Here is a 20487-nt window from a genome sequence, read left to right as displayed (position 1 = left end):
CATTACTGGTCAGGATCACGATGATAATTAGTACATTTTCCTCTCATTTCTTTTCAGGACAGCTCATGCTGCAGGAAATCAAATGTAAACTTAAGAAGCAATTTGAGTGTGTATTTGAAGGGAAAGCTAAGGAAAGACAGCCAACACTTCTCAGTGAGATTTACACAGAACTCTACATAACTGAAGGTGGGACTGGAGCAGTCAATGATGAACATGAAGTGAGACAGATTGAAACAGCATCCAAGAAAAGGCGAACAGAAGATACTACAGTCAAGTGCAATGATATATTTAAACCCTTATGTGGGCGTGAGACACCTATCAGAACTGTACTCACTAAAGGGGTGGCAGGTATTGGGAAAACAGTCTCTGTGCAGAAATTTATTCTCGACTGGGCAGAAGGAAAAGCAAACCAGGATGTTCACTTCATATTTGCTCTTCCTTTCCGGGACCTGAATTTGATTAAGGGTGAATACAGTCTGATTGAACTGCTTCACCACTTTGTCCCAGAACTGAAATCATTTCAATCCACTGACCTGTTTAGCTCCAAAGTCTTGTTCATCTTTGATGGTCTGGATGAGTGTCGCCTTCCTCTGGATTTTCAGAACAATGAGAGCTGGTTTGATGTAACAGAGAAAACGTCCCTGGATGTGCTATTGACTAACCTCATTAAGGGGAATCTGCTCCCATCCGCTCTCCTCTGGATAACCTCCCGGCCAGCAGCAGCCAATCAGATACCTGCTAAGTGTGTCCACCAGGTGACAGAGATACGAGGGTTCAGTGATGCCCAGAAGGAGGAGTATTTCAAGAAGAGATTTGATGATCAGAGCCTGGCCAGCAGGATTATCACACATGTGAAATCATCAAGGAGCCTCTTCATCATGTGCCACATACCTGTGTTCTGCTGGATTTCAGCCACTGTGCTTAAGAGGCTTTTTAGTGAGATTGACAGGGGAGAAATTCCAAGGACTCTGGCTGAAATGTACACACACTTCCTGATCTTTCAGACAAGTGTAAAAAATGACAAGTATATGAAAAACCATGAAACTAAGCTTAAAGAATACAGCAAGGAATTCCTTTTGACACTTGGTGAACTTGCTTTTGACAACCTTGAGAAAGGCAATCTCATATTTTATGAGCAAGATCTGACAGAGAATGGCATTGATGTCAGTGAAGCTTCAGTTTACTCTGGAGTGTGCACAGAAGTCTTTAAAGAGGAGTATGGGTTGTACCAGGAGAAGGTGTACTGCTTTGTGCATCTGAGCATCCAGGAGTATCTCGCTGCTTTATATGTGTTTCTGTCAAACTTATCAGCTGACCTGCTGAAGACTGCAGTGGATCAGGCATTAGAGAGCAAGAATGGACACTTGGACCTCTACCTCCGCTTCCTCCTGGGCCTCTCAACAGACTCCAGTAAGACTCTGTTACAAAGGCTACTGGGGCCGACAAGAATCACCTCACATATCATTAAGGATACAGCCCAGTACATCAAGGGGAAAATAAAGGAGAATTTATCTCCAGAAAGGACCATCAATCTGTTCCACTGTCTGACTGAATTGGGTGACAATTCTCTAGTAGAGGAAGTACAAAGATACCTGAATTCAGGAAACATTTCAGCAGATGACCTCTCACCTGCACAGTACTCAGCTCTGGCCTTTGTGATGCTGATGTCAGATGAGGAGCTGGATGTGTTTGACCTGAAGAAATACATCAGATCAGATGAAGAGCACTGCAGGCTGCTGCCTGTGGTCAAGAACTCCAGGACGGCTCTGTAAGTGACGTGGGGATGGGAAATCATGTCTGGTCTGGTAGTAATACATGAATATTGTTTGAAATGTGTAATATATATTATATATTTCTCCTCATGGATTAATATGTGAGTTTTATTTTGATAATCACAGCTATAGCTGTTTGTATAGCAGTAGCTAATCTTGACCACAGACATTATAATGACTGAAGGTAGTGATGTCACTTTTTGTTTGTTACTACGTTTCCATTCCCATCCAGTCTGCCTCCTGATCACGGCACAGCATCCTAACCTGCTATAGAAACAGTGAGGGCTCTTTATCCACAGGGTGTATAAGTGGTATGTGAGTGTTATTGTCAGCAGGCGTGTTCATGTGATGGAGCCCAGAGCTGGGAGCTTCCGGATGACTGCTGTCATTTAAAAACTGATGTTTTTAAGTCTGTTGGTTCTTGTCTTTGGGAGAAGCAACCTGTCACAGAACAGACTCCTCTGGTTGTTTATGGCCGTGTGCAGAGGATGCCCAGCATTGTCCATAATGTCCAGCAATTTTTTTTGTGTCCTTTTCTCTGCCACTGTCGCCATAGTGTCCAGCTTCGTGCCGACCACAGAGCTAGCCTTCCTGATCAGTTTTTCCAGCCTGGATGAGTCCTTCTTTGCTGTGCTGCTCCCCCAACACACCACAGCATAGAAAAGTACTCCAGCAACCACTGACTGGTAAAACATCCTCAGGAGCTTCCTGCAGAGATAAAAGACCTCAGTCTCCTGAGGAAGTACAGTCGGCTTTGGGCTTTTTTATACAGGTGCTCTGTGTTGCATTACCAGTCCAGTTTGTTGTCCACCCACAGCCCGAGATACTTGTATTTGTTAACCACCTCCACCTCCTCCCCCTCTATCTGAACCGGCAGTGGACCTTCTCTGGACCTCCCGAATCCACAACCAGTTCCTTGGTCTTTGAGGTGTTGAGTTGCAGGTGGTTTGTGTGACTCCATATAACGAAGTTCCTCAGTATCTAGCCTGGAAGTTATAAAGGTGTTAGTGTTTCCGCTTCATGAAAGGAGAGCATCTTCCGAAGCTTGGCGAGGTTCCGTACATGATAGAACACAGCTTTAGTGATGCTTTTTATGTGAGCATCGAAACATAAATCTGAATCAACCAGAACACCAAGATCTCCGACCACTGTGTCAAGTTGGGTAGGAAGACCACCAAGCTTGAGGTTGTCAAACTTATTTCGAACCGCCTTCAGACCAGTTAACAGTACTTCTGTTTTTCTGTGTTTAACATAAAGAAATTATTTGCCTTCCAGCACCAGATATCTAGTCGACAGTTTTCTAACCGAGAGCTGTGATGCATCAGATATATATAACTGTGTATCATCAGCAAAACAATGAAACCCAACACCATGATTTCTGATAATGTGACCAATATATACAGTGTACAGTAGTGGGCCCAGCACTGATCCCTGAGGGACACCATTGTAGGAATATTTAGCTCAGGTAAATTTTAATATCTCCACCAATATGTTTTGAAATTAATTACATTTGAATTAATCATTATTTAATGATGTTTATTCCTTAATTGTTATGCTGAATGGTTGGTTCCTCCAAACTCAATTGCAAATCCCCGTGAGTCAGTGAATGTGAGACTTACATGGGATTCACTAGTTACCAGTATCGCTTAGTAACCTGGGTTTGAAGGCTCGTCCAGCGAGCTGCGTCACCAGGTAATGTAAACGATCGGTAGCGAAGCTCCCCTCACGGCTGATGAGAGAGAGTCTCACAATATTTCAGTCGAGTTTGAGGTTTTAGAGCTTAGTAGCCAAATCGCACAGAGGCAGAGACTATTGTGAGCACTCAATGAACAGAGGCTGAAGTGGTGTAAAACTGGAGTGATTTTCCATCGGTTTGATACCAAACATGCCATACCAGCCTAGCGGTTCACACCGAATACCATCTGTAATGATTAATTAATGATTACTTATATTATGTTATAATGTTATATTACTCACACCAGTCCCTGGTCTAAGTGGTCTAGGTTGCACCTCAATCAGAGGTTACCCTTTATACAGACATTACATGACATATTCTCATTTCAACAGCACATCTTACCCTTACATAGACATGGTAGAATACAAAGATCAGATAAGGGCTGCTGAGGAATGTGGAAAAGAAAAGGGGGGGGGGGGAAGGTTAGTCAGCCAAAGAAAAAGAATCTTTGAAAGTTAGGACACATTACAAACATAACCTATCTGTATATTGAGACTAGTAGTTATGGGTAAATAAATATACAGATATACAACAGCCAAACTTAAAAGAAACTTTCTTTAGGGTGTTCGGTGAGTGGTATGTAAGGCAGGATGTCTGGGGAGGGGGTTGTGTGCCAAGTCAAGGGACCCCTGTCCTTGGGGCCCACTCTGCTGTCTGTAGGTCGTTAAAACTTTGAGCAATTAAAGTTGGAGTGCTGGCCTCCCTTGTTGTCTGTGTGTATTTAAGTGTGTCTGTGTGTGTGGGGTCACTAACCCCCCTTTGAGGCCTAGGCCAATGTGTGCCTTCTCGTACCAGGCCACCTGGAATTTAAACTTTGTGATATGTGCATGTGTGATCCTACACAGCCAAATGGACCTCCACTTCGTATCTGGCCTCCCTTTCAGGTCATGAAAGAAAAAAGACTTAACAGCAACATGGTACAGGAGTTTCCTCCCTGCCAGGGAGAACCGGATATTCAGCAAGTACCGGAAGGAAAGTATGTGACCAGTGTCACTGTGATCAACAGCCACCAACGGGGTAACACACAGTTCTGGGAAGGAAGGGCAGGTCGCACCTCGACCCGGAACCCACTGTAAATATTCCTGAAAGGTTGGAGGGAAAAGAACCTTCAAGTGTATGTAAAGGTTCCCAAGCAGCCTCACAGACCGGAACCCCACTTGGGCAGCAAGTGAGTCAGGTGACAAAAAGTGTCCAGACTCAGCATTTAAAATATGTTTTACCCTTGTGACCCCCAACTCCACAAGTATCGACTGAATTTGTAAGTGTCAGCCGCGAGGAAACAAAGGAATTATTAAACAATGGTTCCTCAAGGCCATAGTGGTCATTCTCCATCCGTGCCACCCGGAACAAGCGCCAAGCGTTCAGCACCGCAGCATAAAAACCACTCACTCCAATAAGCTGAAGTGCATCTCCAGAAAGTAAAAACATTTGTTTATCATATGCAAGGCCTCCGCAGCTGCGGAGCAGGGCGAGGGCCACATGCATCCACGGCAGGTGTTCGGTGCTGTAAAGCAGTGTCTGTGCCCACTGGAGCCTCATCCCCCTGACCTCGCTCAGCAGATGAACCAGGCCCTGCCCTCCCTCAGACACTGGCAAATGAAGAATCCCTGAAGGAGCCAGTGGTGCCCATTCCAGAAGAAATCAATGAACCCCTTCTGGACCTGATGCAGCAGGTCCATCAGAGGATCCGGCACCATGAGTCGGTGCCACATCATGGAGGCAGCCAAACTGTTAATCACCAGCACTCTCCCTCGATATGAGCGCTGGGGCGAAATCCACCTCCAACACTGAAGTCGTCCAGTAATCCTGTCAACCAATCCGCTCCAATTCTTTTCCATGAAGCGCTCAGTTCCCAGGTAAAGACCCAGTATTCTGATGCCATCCTTGCCCCATACACATTGCTGTGGCAGCTGAGGAGGGTCCCGCCCAGACCACTGGCCCAGCAGGTACGTGGCCCTTTTGCTCCAGTTGACGCGAGCGGAAGAGGCACGCTGGAAATCGCCAAGAAGTGCTGTAAGCACCTCCATATCCGTGTTGGACCTGATAAAAACAGTGACGTCATCTGCATAAGCAGTAAGTGTAACAGTCACTCCTCCCCCAAGGCTGATGCCAGGTACCGGTGCTCCCTGGAGACGCCTTCGAAAAGCCTGAAGCAGCGGCTCCACCGCCAGTGAGTACAGCAGCCCAGACAACCCACAGCCCTGCCGTATCCCCCTGGTGACAGGAAAAGGCCTGGTGAGAGAGCCATTAATGTTCAGGAGGCTCCACACATTGGTGTACAAGAGTCTAATATAGGAAACAATCTTTGGACCAAAACCAAAAGCTTGAAGGGTCTTAAACAGAAAGGTGTGGTCCACTCTGTCAAATGCACAGTACGACCCAAATCCCAGTGAATGATCGTTGAAACACATGTTTTCAGCCGGTTAGTCAGAGCTTTGGACAAGATCTTATAATCCACACCGAGAAGCGAGACCGGCCGCCAGTTCTTCAGAAGTCCCAGATCCCCCTTCTTGGGCAGCAGCGTTAGAACAGCCCTCCGGCAGCTGGATGGAAGAAGGCCCATATCAACACTTTCTTGAAAAACACAGAACAAGTCCTCACCAATCAGGGGCCAGAAACATTTATAAAATTCCGCGGTCAGTCCGTCCAGGCCTGGCGCTTTCCCGACTGACTGCTCGTGGACAGCAGCAGTAAGTTCTGTCAGAGTCAAAGGCTCTTCCAGCTCATCTCTGTCTGCGACTGAAAGACTTGGTAAGTCCCAAAGAAACTGATCAGCCACTGTCTGATCACAGGCCTCAGCACAGAACAGGGTCTCATAAAAGGCTATTGAGTGTCGTAAAATCTCATGCTTGTCAAACGTAGTACGCCCATCGGGGAGGATCAAGTGGCGAAAGGTCTTTCTCTCTTCCCTGTGCTTCTCCAATCCAAAAATACGTGGTGGGGCGTCCATATCAGTCTCCTTCGTATAGCGGCCCGGGCCAACGCTCCAGCCCCTCTCTCCACCAGAAGGTCTTTCAACAGGAGTCGGTTCCTCTGCAGGGCCTCAGCATATCCCACCCTGCCAGGCTCTGCTCCTGTGCACAGCCGCAAGATCTCATCCTCCAGTCTTTTAAACCGGTTTTGTAGTTCAGTCTGGAAATATGCAGCATAGTTCTAGCAGAGCTTAATTTGCACTTTTCCGACATCCCACCATTGACTGAGGGACTTGAATTGTGATTTTTTCTCCCTCCACACCTCCCAGAAGGAGAAAGATCGTACAAAGTTGTGGTCCTGAACTAATTTATTACTAAAACGCCAGTAACAATGTTACGAGGAGAAATCAGTGCAAGAGAAAGTGACAGAAACAAACTGATGATCGGAGAGAGGGAAGGGAGCGATGCCACAGCTTAAAAATCGGCCCTTATTTCGATAGTTTGTATAAAAGCTGTCCAGCCGAGCAGCAGACACCATGTTAGAGTTCACCTTCACCCAGGTATACTGTCTGCACTTTGGGAAATGGTCTCTCCACACATCAGTTAGACCATGGTAGTCAATAACAGATCGCAGAACAGAAGCTGAACCAGGGTGAGGCTCCTCGTGATTCCTGTCGAGCACGTGCTCCAGAGTAGAATTAAAATCACCAGCCAGAACAACAACGCTCTCCTGTGACAGTGTCTCTAAGAACGTGTGTAAATCTGTAAAAAAGGCCACCCGTCCTGAGCCTACATTTGGTTCATACACAACAGGTCATGCAGGTAAAACTGAACACGCAGGAGCCTCCCAGGTACAACTTCTGTAACCACCGGTCGCAGGACTGGGACCCTCTCTGAGAACAGCAGAGCGACCCCAGCACTGACAGAAGAGCCATGACTAAAAACAACCTGGCCGTCCCAGTCAGCCCGCCACTGAGCCTGGGTCCCCTCATCACTGTGAGTCTCTTGTAAAAGCACAAAAATCAACGAAGCCATAAAACTGGTAAAAAAAAACTGATAAAGGACAAGAAACATAGAAGATAAACCCTCGGTACTGCTAGCGGTGGCATAACACACTCCTAACAGTGCTCATCAGCTTCTTTAATCTGCACCGCTTCTGTTTATCAAGCTCGTCCAAAGTACATTTCCTCATCGCCATCGTACATGAAGCTAAAAACAGGTTCAAATCAGGGAAATAGGACTCTATCTTAGGTTTTCTCTGACCTTTAGTGCTGTCCAGAAAGAAACAGATCTGCTCAAAAGAGTAAACCTTGGTCCTACCTACAGGGCTGCTGGAGTCCATGGAGGCTTTTGAGTCTTCCAAGTCATCAGCCAAACTTTCTACGTCCTCATGATCTTTATCAGAATCCAGTAAGTGCAGGTCCAGCTCAGGCTCGGGATGTTCCGCTGCGGTGTGTCTACAGGTGGGTCAGCGCCGGTCTCAGCGGGAGCGGAGTCACTCACCGCGCTGCCGCCAGCAGGCCCTGCTGCGTCTGGGCCGGGCTCCTCTGCCAGCCCGCCATCTCAGCGGGAGCGGAGTCACTCACCGCGCCGCCCCCAGCGGGCCCTGCTGCGTCCGGGCCGGGCTCCTCTGTCAGCCCGCTGTCTCAGCGGGAGCGGAGTCACTCACCGCGCTGCCCCCAGCAGGCCCTGCTGCGTCCGGGCCGGGCTCCTCTGTCAGCCCGCTGTCTCAGCGGGAGCGGAGTCACTCACCGCGCCGCCCCCAGCGGGCCCTGCTGCGTCCGGGCCGGGCTCCTCTGTCAGCCCGCTGTCTCAGCGGGAGCGGAGTCACTCACCGCGCCGCCCCCAGCGGGCCCTGCTGCGTCCGGGCCGGGCTCCTCTGCCAGCCCGCCATCTCAGCGGGAGCGGAGTCACTCACCGCGCTGCCCCCAGCGGGCCCTGCTGCGTCTGGGCCGGGCTCCTCTGCCAGCCCGCCGTCTCAGGGGGAGCGGAGTCACTCACCGCGCCGCCCCCAGCGGGCCCTGCTGCGTCCGGGCCGGGCTCCTCTGTCAGCCCGCCGTCTCAGCGGGAGCGGAGTCACTCACCGCGCCGCCGCCAGCAGGCCCTGCTGCGTCCGGGCCGGGCTCCTCTGTCAGCCCGCCGTCTCAGCGGGAGCGGAGTCACTCACCGCGCTGCCCCCAGCAGGCCCTGCTGCGTCCGGGCCGGGCTCTTCTGTCAGCCCGCTGTCTCAGCGGGAGCGGAGTCACTCACCGCGCCGCCGCCAGCAGGCCCTGCTGCGTCCGGGCCGGGCTCCTCTGTCAGCCCGCTGTCTCAGGGGGAGCGGAGTCACTCACCGCCCTGCCGCCAGCAGGCCCTGCTGCGTCTGGGCCGGGCTCCTCTGCCAGCTCGCCATCTCAGCGGGAGCGGAGTCACTCACCGCGCCGCCGCCAGCAGGCCCTGCTGCGTCCGGGCCGGGCTCCTCTGTCAGCCCGCTGTCTCAGGGGGAGCGGAGTCACTCACCGCCCTGCCGCCAGCAGGCCCTGCTGCGTCTGGGCCGGGCTCCTCTGCCAGCCCGCCATCTCAGCGGGAGCGGAGTCACTCACCGCGCCGCCGCCAGCAGGCCCTGCTGCGTCCGGGCCGGGCTCCTCTGTCAGCCCGCTGTCTCAGGGGGAGCGGAGTCACTCACCGCGCTGCTGCCAGCGGGCCCTGCTGCGTCCGGGCCGGGCTCCTCTGCCAACCCGCCGTCTCAGCGGGAGCGGAGTCACTCACCGCGCCGCCGCCAGCAGGCCCTGCTGCGTCCGGGCCGGGCTCCTCTGTCAGCCCGCCGTCCCAGTGCGGCTCGGGAGCGGGGGGCAGTGACTACGAGCGGGGGAGGTTCGTCCTCCCGGTCCCCACGGTCTGAGTCCAAGTCTGTTACTACAGTATCGGCGCCCCCGCGGTGCTCGGTGCCCCGCACCAGCGCCGGGGCCTCACACCCCTTCTCGCGCTCCCCCGGGGAGAGCTCCCCTCGCGGGCAGGCCTGCCGCACATGCCCAAAACCACCGCACGCAAAATACTTCACACTCTCGGAGCTGATAAAAATCATATAAACTTTCCCCTCCACTGTGATCTTAACACACGTTCAGGACCTCCTGCAGCGCATTAAGAATCATAAATGTTTGCCACCTAAAAGACAGGAATCATCCTAATCGGGCTCACCAACTTCCCGTAGTGCCCCAGAATGTTGGACAGTAGTTCATTTCTAATAAATGGGGGAACACTGGATAAAACAACTTTTTTGACGGGCTTGATAAAGGCAATATCTGTAGGAATTCATCTTTAATGTTGAGACCACTTTCTATGAGGTCATCAACCATGGAAACGTCTTTTAAAAAGATCACAATAGCTTTGTTCATTCGGGAAGCTGAAACAACATTAGCGGCTCCAACTACTTCACCGACCGCGAGCAGACAGTCCTCCACCGAGACGGCGGGTCAGGGACACACTTAAAGCCGTGCCTGAGACTCAGACACGAAAAACTGAGTTGGGAAGCTCAAAATTCCCATCAGAAAGCTGCACTTGAATGACTGACATTCTGGCTGCTGACTCAGAGATAGAAGTTGGTGATGTGACAATACTGAACTTACAAGAATGGCGAACGCATGGTTACTGCAAGGGACAATGCTTGTGAAATTCTGCGCAATGTTTCTTTTTAACTGCTTCAGAATCTGGCTAGAAAGCTGAACTGAAAGCAAATCATGAATCCTTCTGTTATCTTTCTTTGTATGTAGCCTAAGCGCGTTTCTCCAGCAAAGACGATAATCGCCGGTTAGTCACTGTCAGATATCGACACCGGGATACTTGTCTGATTACGCTCATTACCGATAATATCGTCATATCACCCAGACGTAATTGGTGATTTGACATGTTCCCAGGTATAACAATACAGGGAGAAAAAGGATTTTACTCATGGGATCAGGAATCCAAGTGCCAATTGCTGCTGCATTAGCTGCTGGGAATGTTCACATCTCCTCCTTTCAGTGATACGTGTCAAGTGTAGGGACACCTGGCAGAAAGATGGCTAAGGACTGCACTGGAAGCACTGGTCTGACTGTTATGGGAGGGTTCACGTCCATCTTGCTGTTGACGTGTTTCTATATATTCCTGTATATTCTGTGATTTTTGGCTGTAGCTTGAACTTAATGTTTTTACCTCTAGTTTTGAGGAAAGATGCACTGACTCACAATTAGTGATCATATGACTGCAGCAGATTGTCAGGACGCACAGAACACTCTGCAGACTATAATTCATTTTGAAGTGTAAGCTGTGCTGCTAATTATACTGAAAACAAATGCTTATTGTAATGCTTTGTATTTTACTAATGTGTAGGATGTGTATATGTCTGTGTCTTAAAGTGTTTTCTGTTTCAGGCTGAACAGCTGTGATCTCATAGATAAACACTGTGAAGTGCTGTCTTCAGCTCTAAGATCAAACTCTTCCCCACTGAGAGAGCTGGACCTGAGTGACAATAACCTGAAGGATTCAGGAGTGAAGCTGCTCTCTACTGCACTAGGGGATTTACACTGTAAACTGGAGCTATTGAGGTCATTATTACTGGGTATTCTACACTCTAAACTGGAGATACTGAGGCCAGTATTGCTGTGTATTCCACACTGTAAACTAGAGATACTGAGGTCAGTACTACTAGGTATTCCACACTGTAAACTGGGGATACTGAGGCCAGTATTGTGGGGTATTCCACACCGCAAACTGGAGATACTGAGGTAAGTATTACAGTGTATTCCATACTATAAAGAGGAGACAGTGAGCAATTAGCTAAGGGAAAGAGAGGAGGGGTCCTGCCTTGTCTTAGACACTAAACTGTAATTCTTGAATAATTTATTAGAGCATCACATATATTTAATAACTATAATGGTGAGGTGATATTATTTATTGGGGAGTTTCTGTCTTTCTCTGCAGGCTGTCAGGCTGTAGAGTCACAGAAGAAGGCTGTTCTTCCCTGGCTTCAGCTCTGAAGTTAAACCCCTCACACCTGAGAGTCCTGGATCTGAGCTACAATCACCCAGGAGATTCAGGAGTGAAGCTGCTCTCTGCTGTACTGGAGGATCTCAGCTGTAAACTGGAGAAGCTGCAGTGAGTACAGAATATGCATTTTGCACAAAAGTAACTGGACAGCAAGAAAACCCACAATGCCTTTCAGCAGTTACATAATAAACAAACACAAACAGCTTCTGTTTTCTTCTTCTACTTCCTTATATCCCACAATCTTATCAGCCCTCGATCCATGCATATATTTAATAACTATAATGGTGAGGTGATATTATTTATTGGGGAGTTTCTGTCTTTCTCTGCAGGCTGTCAGGCTGTAGAGTCACAGAAGAAGGCTGTTCTTCCCTGGCTTCAGCTCTGAAGTTAAACCCCTCACACCTGAGAGACCTGGATCTGAGCTACAATCACCCAGGAGATTCAGGAGTGAAGCTGCTCTCTGCTGTACTGGAGGATCTCAGCTGTAAACTGGAGAAGCTGCAGTGAGTACAGAATATGCATTTTGCACAAAAGTAACGGGACACCAAGAAAACCCACAATGCCTTTCAGCAGTTACATAATAAACAAACACAAACAGGTTCTGTTTTCTTCTCCTACTTCCTTATATCCCACAATCTTATCAGCCCTCGATCCATGTTAGAAATAATTAAGCAGTGAAGCAGGAAACATCCATTCAACCATATACTGTAATCCATGTGTAACCGGTGATCGCTAGGGATGACGTCATCCGCGGATCCCGTATCCGGCGGTATGTATGAGACGCTGATTAGGTAAATGGGGGCGGTTCATGATGGCGTCTTAATTGGGTCAAAACAGCGGTACACCCAATGAATTGGGATCAGCGTGGATAAAAGCGGTGGGAAGCCGCTAGTGGGGGAGGTTCGATTGCTGCCGCGATACTTCTGCGAGCGACGGAAATGGTGGTGAGCGGTTGGTTCCGTGTCCCGGCTGCGGCATAAGGCTGGGTTCGGGGTGACAAGTGTGTCCGGGTCCATGCTGATGCTCAGGAGCTGGTCACTGCTGTTTTGCCTGTTTTTGATTTCGTTTTGTAAGATTATGTGCGTTGTACCGGCATTGTTGTGAATAAGGGGGGGGTGTGGTTATTGGGGCTAACTGGGTGCTGGCTGGTATAGTAGGAGGTCTGGAGGGTAGTTTAGTCTCTTCCCCATTTACAGCGGAGAGCCAGTGAATGTGGTGCTGGAGTTTGGGGGTTGGAGGTTGTATTCTTGCACTGCATGGAGTGAATGTGGGGTGAGTGAGAAGTATTAACTCCAGGATGTGGTTTGCTGTGATTTTGATATTAACTCCCACTTGGATGTGTGTGCCCTTGGGGGGTATGTGTGTGGTGTCTCCCCTTCCTTCTTTTCCTTCTTCCAGGTAAGCACCTTCCCTGGCTGGCTAAGGGGTTAAGGCGTGATTATAGTATTGGACCACCAGCACCTGAGTTTTGCTCTTAACCCCGTGTGTGTGTTTTAGTGGTGTCATATGCTGGTAATTGTTTACTGATTGAGTGGGTTAATTTTTAAATTATTGTTAATAAACTGTTTTAATCCTGGGATATGCGTCTCTGTGTGTTCATGCAAAGGGAAGTCGTGGGGTTAATTTGAAGTCCTGAGGGGCAGGGCCTCTGGTGGCGTAGTCGGGGTTACGTAACCTTGCAGCCCAAGGTTACACATGCAAAACATTTGTGTTGGTTAGCAAAGTTAACAGCACTGTTACAGATAAACATGTTGACTTTAACGTGTTATGGACAAAAAAATAATGGACACCAAACAGAATCGGAATGATTGTTAAAATGATTTTTAATAATTTAATTGTTTTCTGAAAATCCATTATGTCATGGCCCTTATTCTCCTCATTTGAATACAGTGCTGCAGTGTAAAAAGTGGATTTAAAAGTGTTTAATTTTTTTAAGGGTGGGCCGGTGTGAACTCACAGAGAAATGCTGTGAGGCACTGGCTTCAGCTCTCAGATCAAACTCCTCACCCCTGAGAGAGCTGGACCTGAGTGACAATGACCTGCAGGACTCAGGAGTGAAGCTGCTCTCTGCTGGACTGGGGGACTTACACTGTAAACTGGAGATACTGAGGTCAGTCTGACTGGGTATTCCACACTGTAAACTGGAGTTACTGAGGTCAGTCTGACTGGGTATTCCACACTGTAAACCAGAGATACTGAGGTCAGTCTGACTGGGTATTCCACACTGTAAACTGGAGATACTGAGGTCAGTCTGACTGGGTATTCCACACTGTAAACTGGAGTTACTGAGGTCAGTCTTACTGGGTATTCCACACTGTAAACTGGAGTTACTGAGGTCAGTCTTACTGGGTATTCCACACTGTAAACTGGAGTTACTGAGGTCAGTCTTACTGGGTATTCCACACTGTAAACTGTGGGTAGTGAGGTGAGTATTACTGGGTATTTCACACTGTACGCTGGACATAATAAGGTGGAACATAGCTAGTGATTTCAAAATAAAGCAGGAGTATCTAAGTCTAGGGGTTGACTTAAAAAATAACATTAGACTCGCTACAGTAAGTGGAATGTCGAAAGGAAGATTGCATTGGAGGTTAAGGATGACATTAAAAGTTTCTTCCAATATTTTAACTCCAAAAGAGCTCTAAAAGCTGAAATCACACATCTGCAGGATAGTAAGGGCCTTATAATTGAAAATGAAAACTGATATAGTAAATGAGTCTAATGATTATTTTACACGGGTGTTCACAGTAGAGGACATGATTAACTTACCACCATTTAGTACAAATACAGTGTCGTATATAAACAATATACAGTCCCTCCACAATTATTGGCCCCCTTGTAAAGATTTGAAAAAAGTGTTAGACAAAAATCCACCTTTTGGCGAAGCAGCTTCATCTTACACTGAAAAAATGAGAAAAATCCAACCTTTCATTGAAATAAATTTATTCAAAGAAAAATAAATCCTTCATCAAGAAATAATTATTTTCAACAAAAACACATGTGCCACGATTATTGGCAGCCCTGCTTTTAATACTCTGTACAACCTCCCTTTGCCAGTATAACAGCACTGAGTCTCCTATAACATTTTATAAGGTTGGAGAATACAGAGCAGGGCATCTGAGACCATTCCTCTTTACAGAATCTCTCCAGATCACCCAGGGTCCTCGGCCCTCTCTTGTGCACTCTCCTCTTCAGCTCAGCCCACAGGTTTTCAGTGGGGTTCAGGTCAGGGGATTGAGATGGCCATGGCAGAAGCTTGATTCTGCGGTCAGCTGACCATTTTAATGTTTATTTGGACATGTGCTTAGGATCACCGTCCTGCTGGAAGATCCAATGAAGGCCCAGTTTTTGTTTCCTGGCAGCAGCAGCCAAATTTTGATATAAAATGTCCTGGTATTTCATGGACCCCTTAGTGCCATGTACCCTAACAAGGTTTCCAGGGTTTTTGGAGGAAAATCAGCTCCACAACATCACAGAACCTCCACCATATCTTACAGTTGGGATAAGGTTCATTTCATTATAACCATCCTTATTTTTAAGCTAAACCCACCTTGAATGTTTATTACCAAAAAGCTCCATCTTTGTTTCATCAGTCAGTTGAATTTGATTCCAGTCAAAGTTGTATAATGTTTTGCAAACTCCTGGCTCTAACATTTTAAGTAACTGACAAAAAAAGCTTCTTTCTGTCATAACTGTCAAAATGTCTCTTAGCATGAAGGGGGCATCTGATGGTTTTTTGGAGACGTGGTAACCCCAAGATTTTACTTTGACTGTTAGTCAATTACCAGACATTCTTGGGGATTTTTTGTCTCTCTTACGATCCTCCTCACTGTATGTGGGGGCAAAATAAACTTGGGTCCTCTTTCAGGCAGATTTCTAACAGTTGCAGTTGATGTCCACTTTTTAATTATTGCCCTAACAGTAGAAATGGACATTTTAAGGCGAGTGGCTATTTTTTAATCCCCATTCCCTGACTTATGAAGGTCAGCACACTTCTCCCTCATTTGGTCTGTGTGTCTCTTATCTTTCCCATGTTGATGGATGACTAAGGGAATTTGGCCTCTGTGTCTCCTCATGTTTGTACCCCAGTTACTCAGGAAGTCATGGATTACAGCTTGAAGGCTCCTACTCACTCCAATCAACTCAAATATGTATAATTTACATGGGAAACATGCTTCAGTTACATTGTGTTCACTATAATTTGCAGGGCTGCCAATAATCGTGGCTCATGTGTTTTTGTTAAAAATAATTATTTCTTGATGAAGAATTAGATTTTTCTTCAAATAAATTTATTTTAAGTAAAGGTTGGATTTTTCTAATTTTTTCCGTGTGAGATGAAGCACCTTCACCAGAAAGTGGATTTTTTCTTACCCCTTGTACAAAGGGCTGCCAATAATTGCAGAGGGCATGTATGTATAACTGAGGCTGATGTGGTACAAAGCCTGGCTAAGATCAAAATAAATAAATCACAGGGTCCTGATGGCATCTTACCTATAGTTTTAAAATAAATGAGGGTTATTATTAGCCAACCTTTAACTTTACTGTTTCCGAAATCCTTATTTGCACATGTGGTACCTTATGATTGGAAGTATGCTAATATAACACCCATATTCAAAAAAGGGGATAAATGTAATCCAGCAAACTATAGGCCAATTACTTTAACTTGCATAACTGGAAAAGTTATGGATACAAATAACCTGGATACAAATAACATTCTGAGGGGTAGCCAACATGGATTTAGGAGAAGTAGATCCTGTTCAAGTAAGTTCTAGCCCCTAGTTTGGGGGAGTGGTTCTTTTCTCCTGTGCCTCTGGTTGGGGCAGGTCACCTAATGCACAGGGGGTGGGGTACTGTAAGACAGACACTCTCACACACACGTACCCTGCCGCAGACACTCTTCTGAGTTCTTTGAGGAAGCAAAAAGAGAAATTGATCACATAAAGTACTTAGATTTGGAGAAGGCCTTTGATGTTGTCCCCCTCAAACAGCTGTTGCTTAAGCTCAAAGCTGCAGGGATTTTAGGAACTGTGGCAACTTGGATTGAAAACTGGTTAACAGACAGGAAACAGCAGGTAGTTATTAGAGGCACAATGTCACAGTGGGCCTGCGTTCATAGTGGGGTACCGCAGGGTTCAATTTTAGGACCACTATTGTTCCTATTTTACATTAATGATACTGACACCAATACATACAGTAAACTAGTTAAATTTGCAGACGACACCAAGGTGGATGATGTAGCAAATACTGATCTAGCAGCGGAGAGGCTACAGCGGGATCTTGATTTAATTAGCGACTGGGCTGATACCTGGCAGATTAAATTTAATGTAGATAAATGTAAGGTAATCCATGCAGGGAGCAGAAATATAAAGTACAGATTTTTTTATGGGTTCCACTGAAATAAAGGTAACTAATTATGAAAAAGAACTCGGTGTGTATGTTGATGCTTCCATGTCCCACTCTCACCAGTGTGGGGAAGCAATTAAAAAGGCCAATAGGATGTTGGGTTGCATCTCTAGGTGTGTGGAGTTTAATTTAAATGAGGTGATGCTAATATTATACAATTCCTTGGTAAGACCCCACCTAGAATATTGTTTTAATGTTAGAGGGGGATATAGGGCTGTCGAAGGAACAATCAGGTTCACTTTGGTCCGTTCAGAAATATTTCTTAAAATATACACAAAATTATGAAAAATTTCATAAGCATTGATAGGTAATCGGGGGCAGCATGGTGGTGCAGTGATTAGCACTGTTACCTTACACCTCTGGGACCCGGGTTCGAGTCTCCGCCTGGGTCACATGTGTGTGGAGTTTGCATGTTCTCCCCATGTCGTCGTGGGGTTTCCTCTGGGTACTCCGGTTTCCCCCCACAGTCCAAAAACATGCTGAGGCTAATTGGACTTGCTAAATTGCCCATAGGAATGCGTGTGTGAGTGCATGATGTGTGAGTGTGCCCTGCGATGGGCTGGCCCCCCATCCTGGGTTGTTCCCTGCCTCGTGCCCATTGCTTCCAGGATAGGCTCCGGACCCCCCGCGACCCAGTAGGATAAGTGGTTTGGAAAATGGATGGATGGATGGATGGATGATAGGTAATCCCACTAATTAATAAAATGAAAAAGTAGCCACAAGCCATCTACACTCAGATGTGCTATAATCACCCACCTTCACACACGGACCGGGGAGCCCCTTTCAGTCCTGGGAGGAGACCAACACGTGATTTCTGAGAAATGCCGGGCGATGCGCGCTCTATTCCACGGCTGATCTCCGGTCAGTACTGAGCTCTCCCCCTTTCTTTATACTAAATCTGGAGTGGTACGCGTGCGGGGAGGGGGCGAGCTGGCCAGGGTCACCCTTCCCCTCAGGGACTCTCTTTATTCTCTTTATTCTCCAATTCCTGTCCAGGTGAGGCTGTTTTGCGCTTGCGGTTATGAAGCATTTTGGGCAAGGCTTTCCCTTTTCCCCTGGGAGAGAAAAGATAAGCCTCCCTTTCCGCTGGGAAAGGCAAGATAGGTGTTCTAGCTCTTTCTGTGAGAAACAAGTTATATAAGTGATCAGTGAAAAAACATGTTTGCGCAGTTCACCTGTGGCACAACAATAATGTGGGTGAATCACGGTGGAAGATGTAATTGAATCCCGGGGTGTTTAGTCCAAACACGATCAGAATCAATCCATACCTCAATCCCCTCATAGGTATGTCTGCTAGGTGGAGTTGAAGGTGCAGTATAATCCCGTTATAATGGAATATCTGCAGCAGGGTACGTGTGTGTGAGAGTGTCTGTGACAGTGTGCAGTGGCAGGACTGGGGGGCGAGTGAAGTCAGTATTTAATGTGAGTCGTAGAGGGGAGAGGAAAAGAAAAGGAGAAAAACGCAAAGAAGGAAAAAAACAAAGACAGGATTGTATTTATATATGATGGTTGTGGATGATAGGAGCCGTAATTGTCAAAAAGAAATTAGTAAATAAAAAATTATCACACATATACACTGCTCAAAAAAAATTAAAGGAACACTTTGAAAACACATCAGATATCAATGGGGAAAAAAATCATGCTGGATATCTATACTGATGTAGGCTGGGTAATGTGTTAGGAAGGAAAGGATGCCACATCGTTTGATGGAAATGAAATTATCAACCTACAGAGGGCTGAATTCAAAGACACCCCGAAAATCAAAGTGAAAAATGATGCGGCAGGCTAGTCCATTTTGCTGAAATTTCATTACAGTAACAGAATCATACTCAGTAGTTTGTATGGCCCCCACATGGTTGTATGCATGCCTGACAATGTCGGGGCATCGTCCTAATGAGACCACGGATGATGTCCTGGGGGATCTCCTCTCAGATCTGGACCAGGGTATCACTGAGCTTCTGGACAGCCTGAGGTGCAACCTGATGGCATCGGATGGACGAAACATAATGTCCCACAGGTGTTCTATTGGATCTAGGTCAGGCGAGTGTGGGGGGCAGTCAATGGTATCAATTCCTTCATCCTCCAGGAACTGCCTACATGGTCTTTCCACATGAGGTCAGGCATTGTCGTGCACCAGGAGGAACCCAGGACCCACTGCACCAGCAAAGGGTCTGACAGTGGGTTCAAGGATTTCATCCTGATACCTAATGGCAGTCAAGGTGCCGTTGTCTAGCCTGTAGAGGACTGTGTGTCCCTCCATGGATAAGCCTCCCCAGACCATCACTGACCCACCACCCAACCGGTCATGCTGAACAATGCTGCAGGCAGCATAATGTTCTCCATGGCTTCTCCAGACCCTTTCACGTCTGTCACATGTGCTCAGGGTGAACCTGCTCTCATCTGTGAAAAGCACAGGGTGCCAGTGGCAGACCTGCAAATTCTGGTATTCTATGGCTGTTGGGGAAAGCGCCCGGCGTTTCCACCCCAACTCCACATTTACGAGACACACACTTTATAGTTTTTACTTGCAAGGGTACCCACACTCTCTGCAATGCAAACTACAGCAGAATGTGTTACAAAGGGTGGTTCCCCTTGACTCCTTTATTTATAGTCAGTGGGAGGCGCAAGAGTCATGCAGAATAGGGAGGTGAGAGAAAGTTCTGGTTTTGCTAAGGTGGGAATGCTATTATTAATATAATCTAAAGTATGAGGCTAGGGGAAAACAAAATAATGTATATACATATTTACATTCATTGCTGATCATACAGGAGTGATAACAAAATGATTAATAAAAGTTTCTTCAACCTAACAATGGCAAATGCCAATCGAGCTCCATGGTGCTGGGCAGTGAGCACAGGACCCACTAGAGGACGTTGGGCCCTCAAGCCAACCTCATGAAGTCTGTCTCTGACCAAACAATCAGAAACATTCACACCAGTGGCCTGCTGGAGGTCATTTTGTAGGGCTCCAGCAGTGTTCATCCTGTTCCTCCTTGCACAAAGGAGCAGATACCGGTCCTGCTGATGGGTTAAGGACCTTCTATGGCCCTGTTCAGCTCTCCTTGAATAACTGCCTGTCTCCTGGAATCTCCTCCATGCCCTTGAGACTGTGCTGGGAGACACAGCAAACCTTCTGGCAATGGCACGTATTGATGCGCCATCCTGGAGGAGTTGGACTACCTGTGCAACCTCTGTAGGCTCCAGGTATCGCCTCACGCTACCAGTAGTGACACTGACCGTCGCCAAATGCAAAACTAGTGAAAAAACTCTCAGAAAAGATGAGGAGGGAAAAATGCCAGTGGCCCCCACCTGTTAAACCATTCCTGGTTTGGGGGTCGTCTCATTGTTGCCCCTCTAGTTCACCTGTTGATAATTTCATTAACACCAAAGCAGCTGAAACTGATTAACAACCCCCTCCGCTACTTAACTGACCTGATCAATATCCCAGAAGTTTAATAGACTTGATGCTATACTCTGATTAAAAAGTGTTCCTTCAATTTTTTTGAGCAGTGTATATTAATACATAGATATGAATGTCCATACATACACAGACACACTTTCATACATATCTGTAATGATTGAAACATACAATACATGAAACAAACAGTAATAATAATAATTAATAAAAATAACAGCAAAAAAGTAAGGGGGGGGGGGGGGGC

At 47.1% G+C, this 20487-nt stretch overlaps 1 protein-coding gene across 15 annotated transcripts in view; it reads left to right on the top strand.

Annotated features, from left to right (window-relative positions):
* Positions 1 to 20487, top strand: part of LOC125726500 (NACHT, LRR and PYD domains-containing protein 3-like) — a 40770-nt gene that overhangs the window by 12376 nt on the left and 7907 nt on the right. For 4 of the 15 annotated variants that reach the window (XM_049002866.1, XM_049002867.1, XM_049002868.1 and 1 more), the window contains 5 exons: positions 58 to 1768; positions 10808 to 10981; positions 11358 to 11531; positions 11753 to 11926; positions 13360 to 13533. In XM_049002866.1, coding sequence (XP_048858823.1) covers positions 58 to 1768; positions 10808 to 10981; positions 11358 to 11531; positions 11753 to 11926; positions 13360 to 13533 — 2407 coding nt within the window. The other 11 variants (XR_007388200.1, XM_049002876.1, XM_049002878.1 and 8 more) reach the window with 11 other exon arrangements.

This window comes from Brienomyrus brachyistius, unplaced genomic scaffold, assembly GCF_023856365.1.
Source record: "Brienomyrus brachyistius isolate T26 unplaced genomic scaffold, BBRACH_0.4 scaffold73, whole genome shotgun sequence".
NCBI lineage: Eukaryota > Metazoa > Chordata > Actinopteri > Osteoglossiformes > Mormyridae > Brienomyrus > Brienomyrus brachyistius.
The sequence above is the reverse complement of the archived record's forward strand: the minus strand, read 5'-3'. Positions and strand labels throughout refer to the sequence as shown.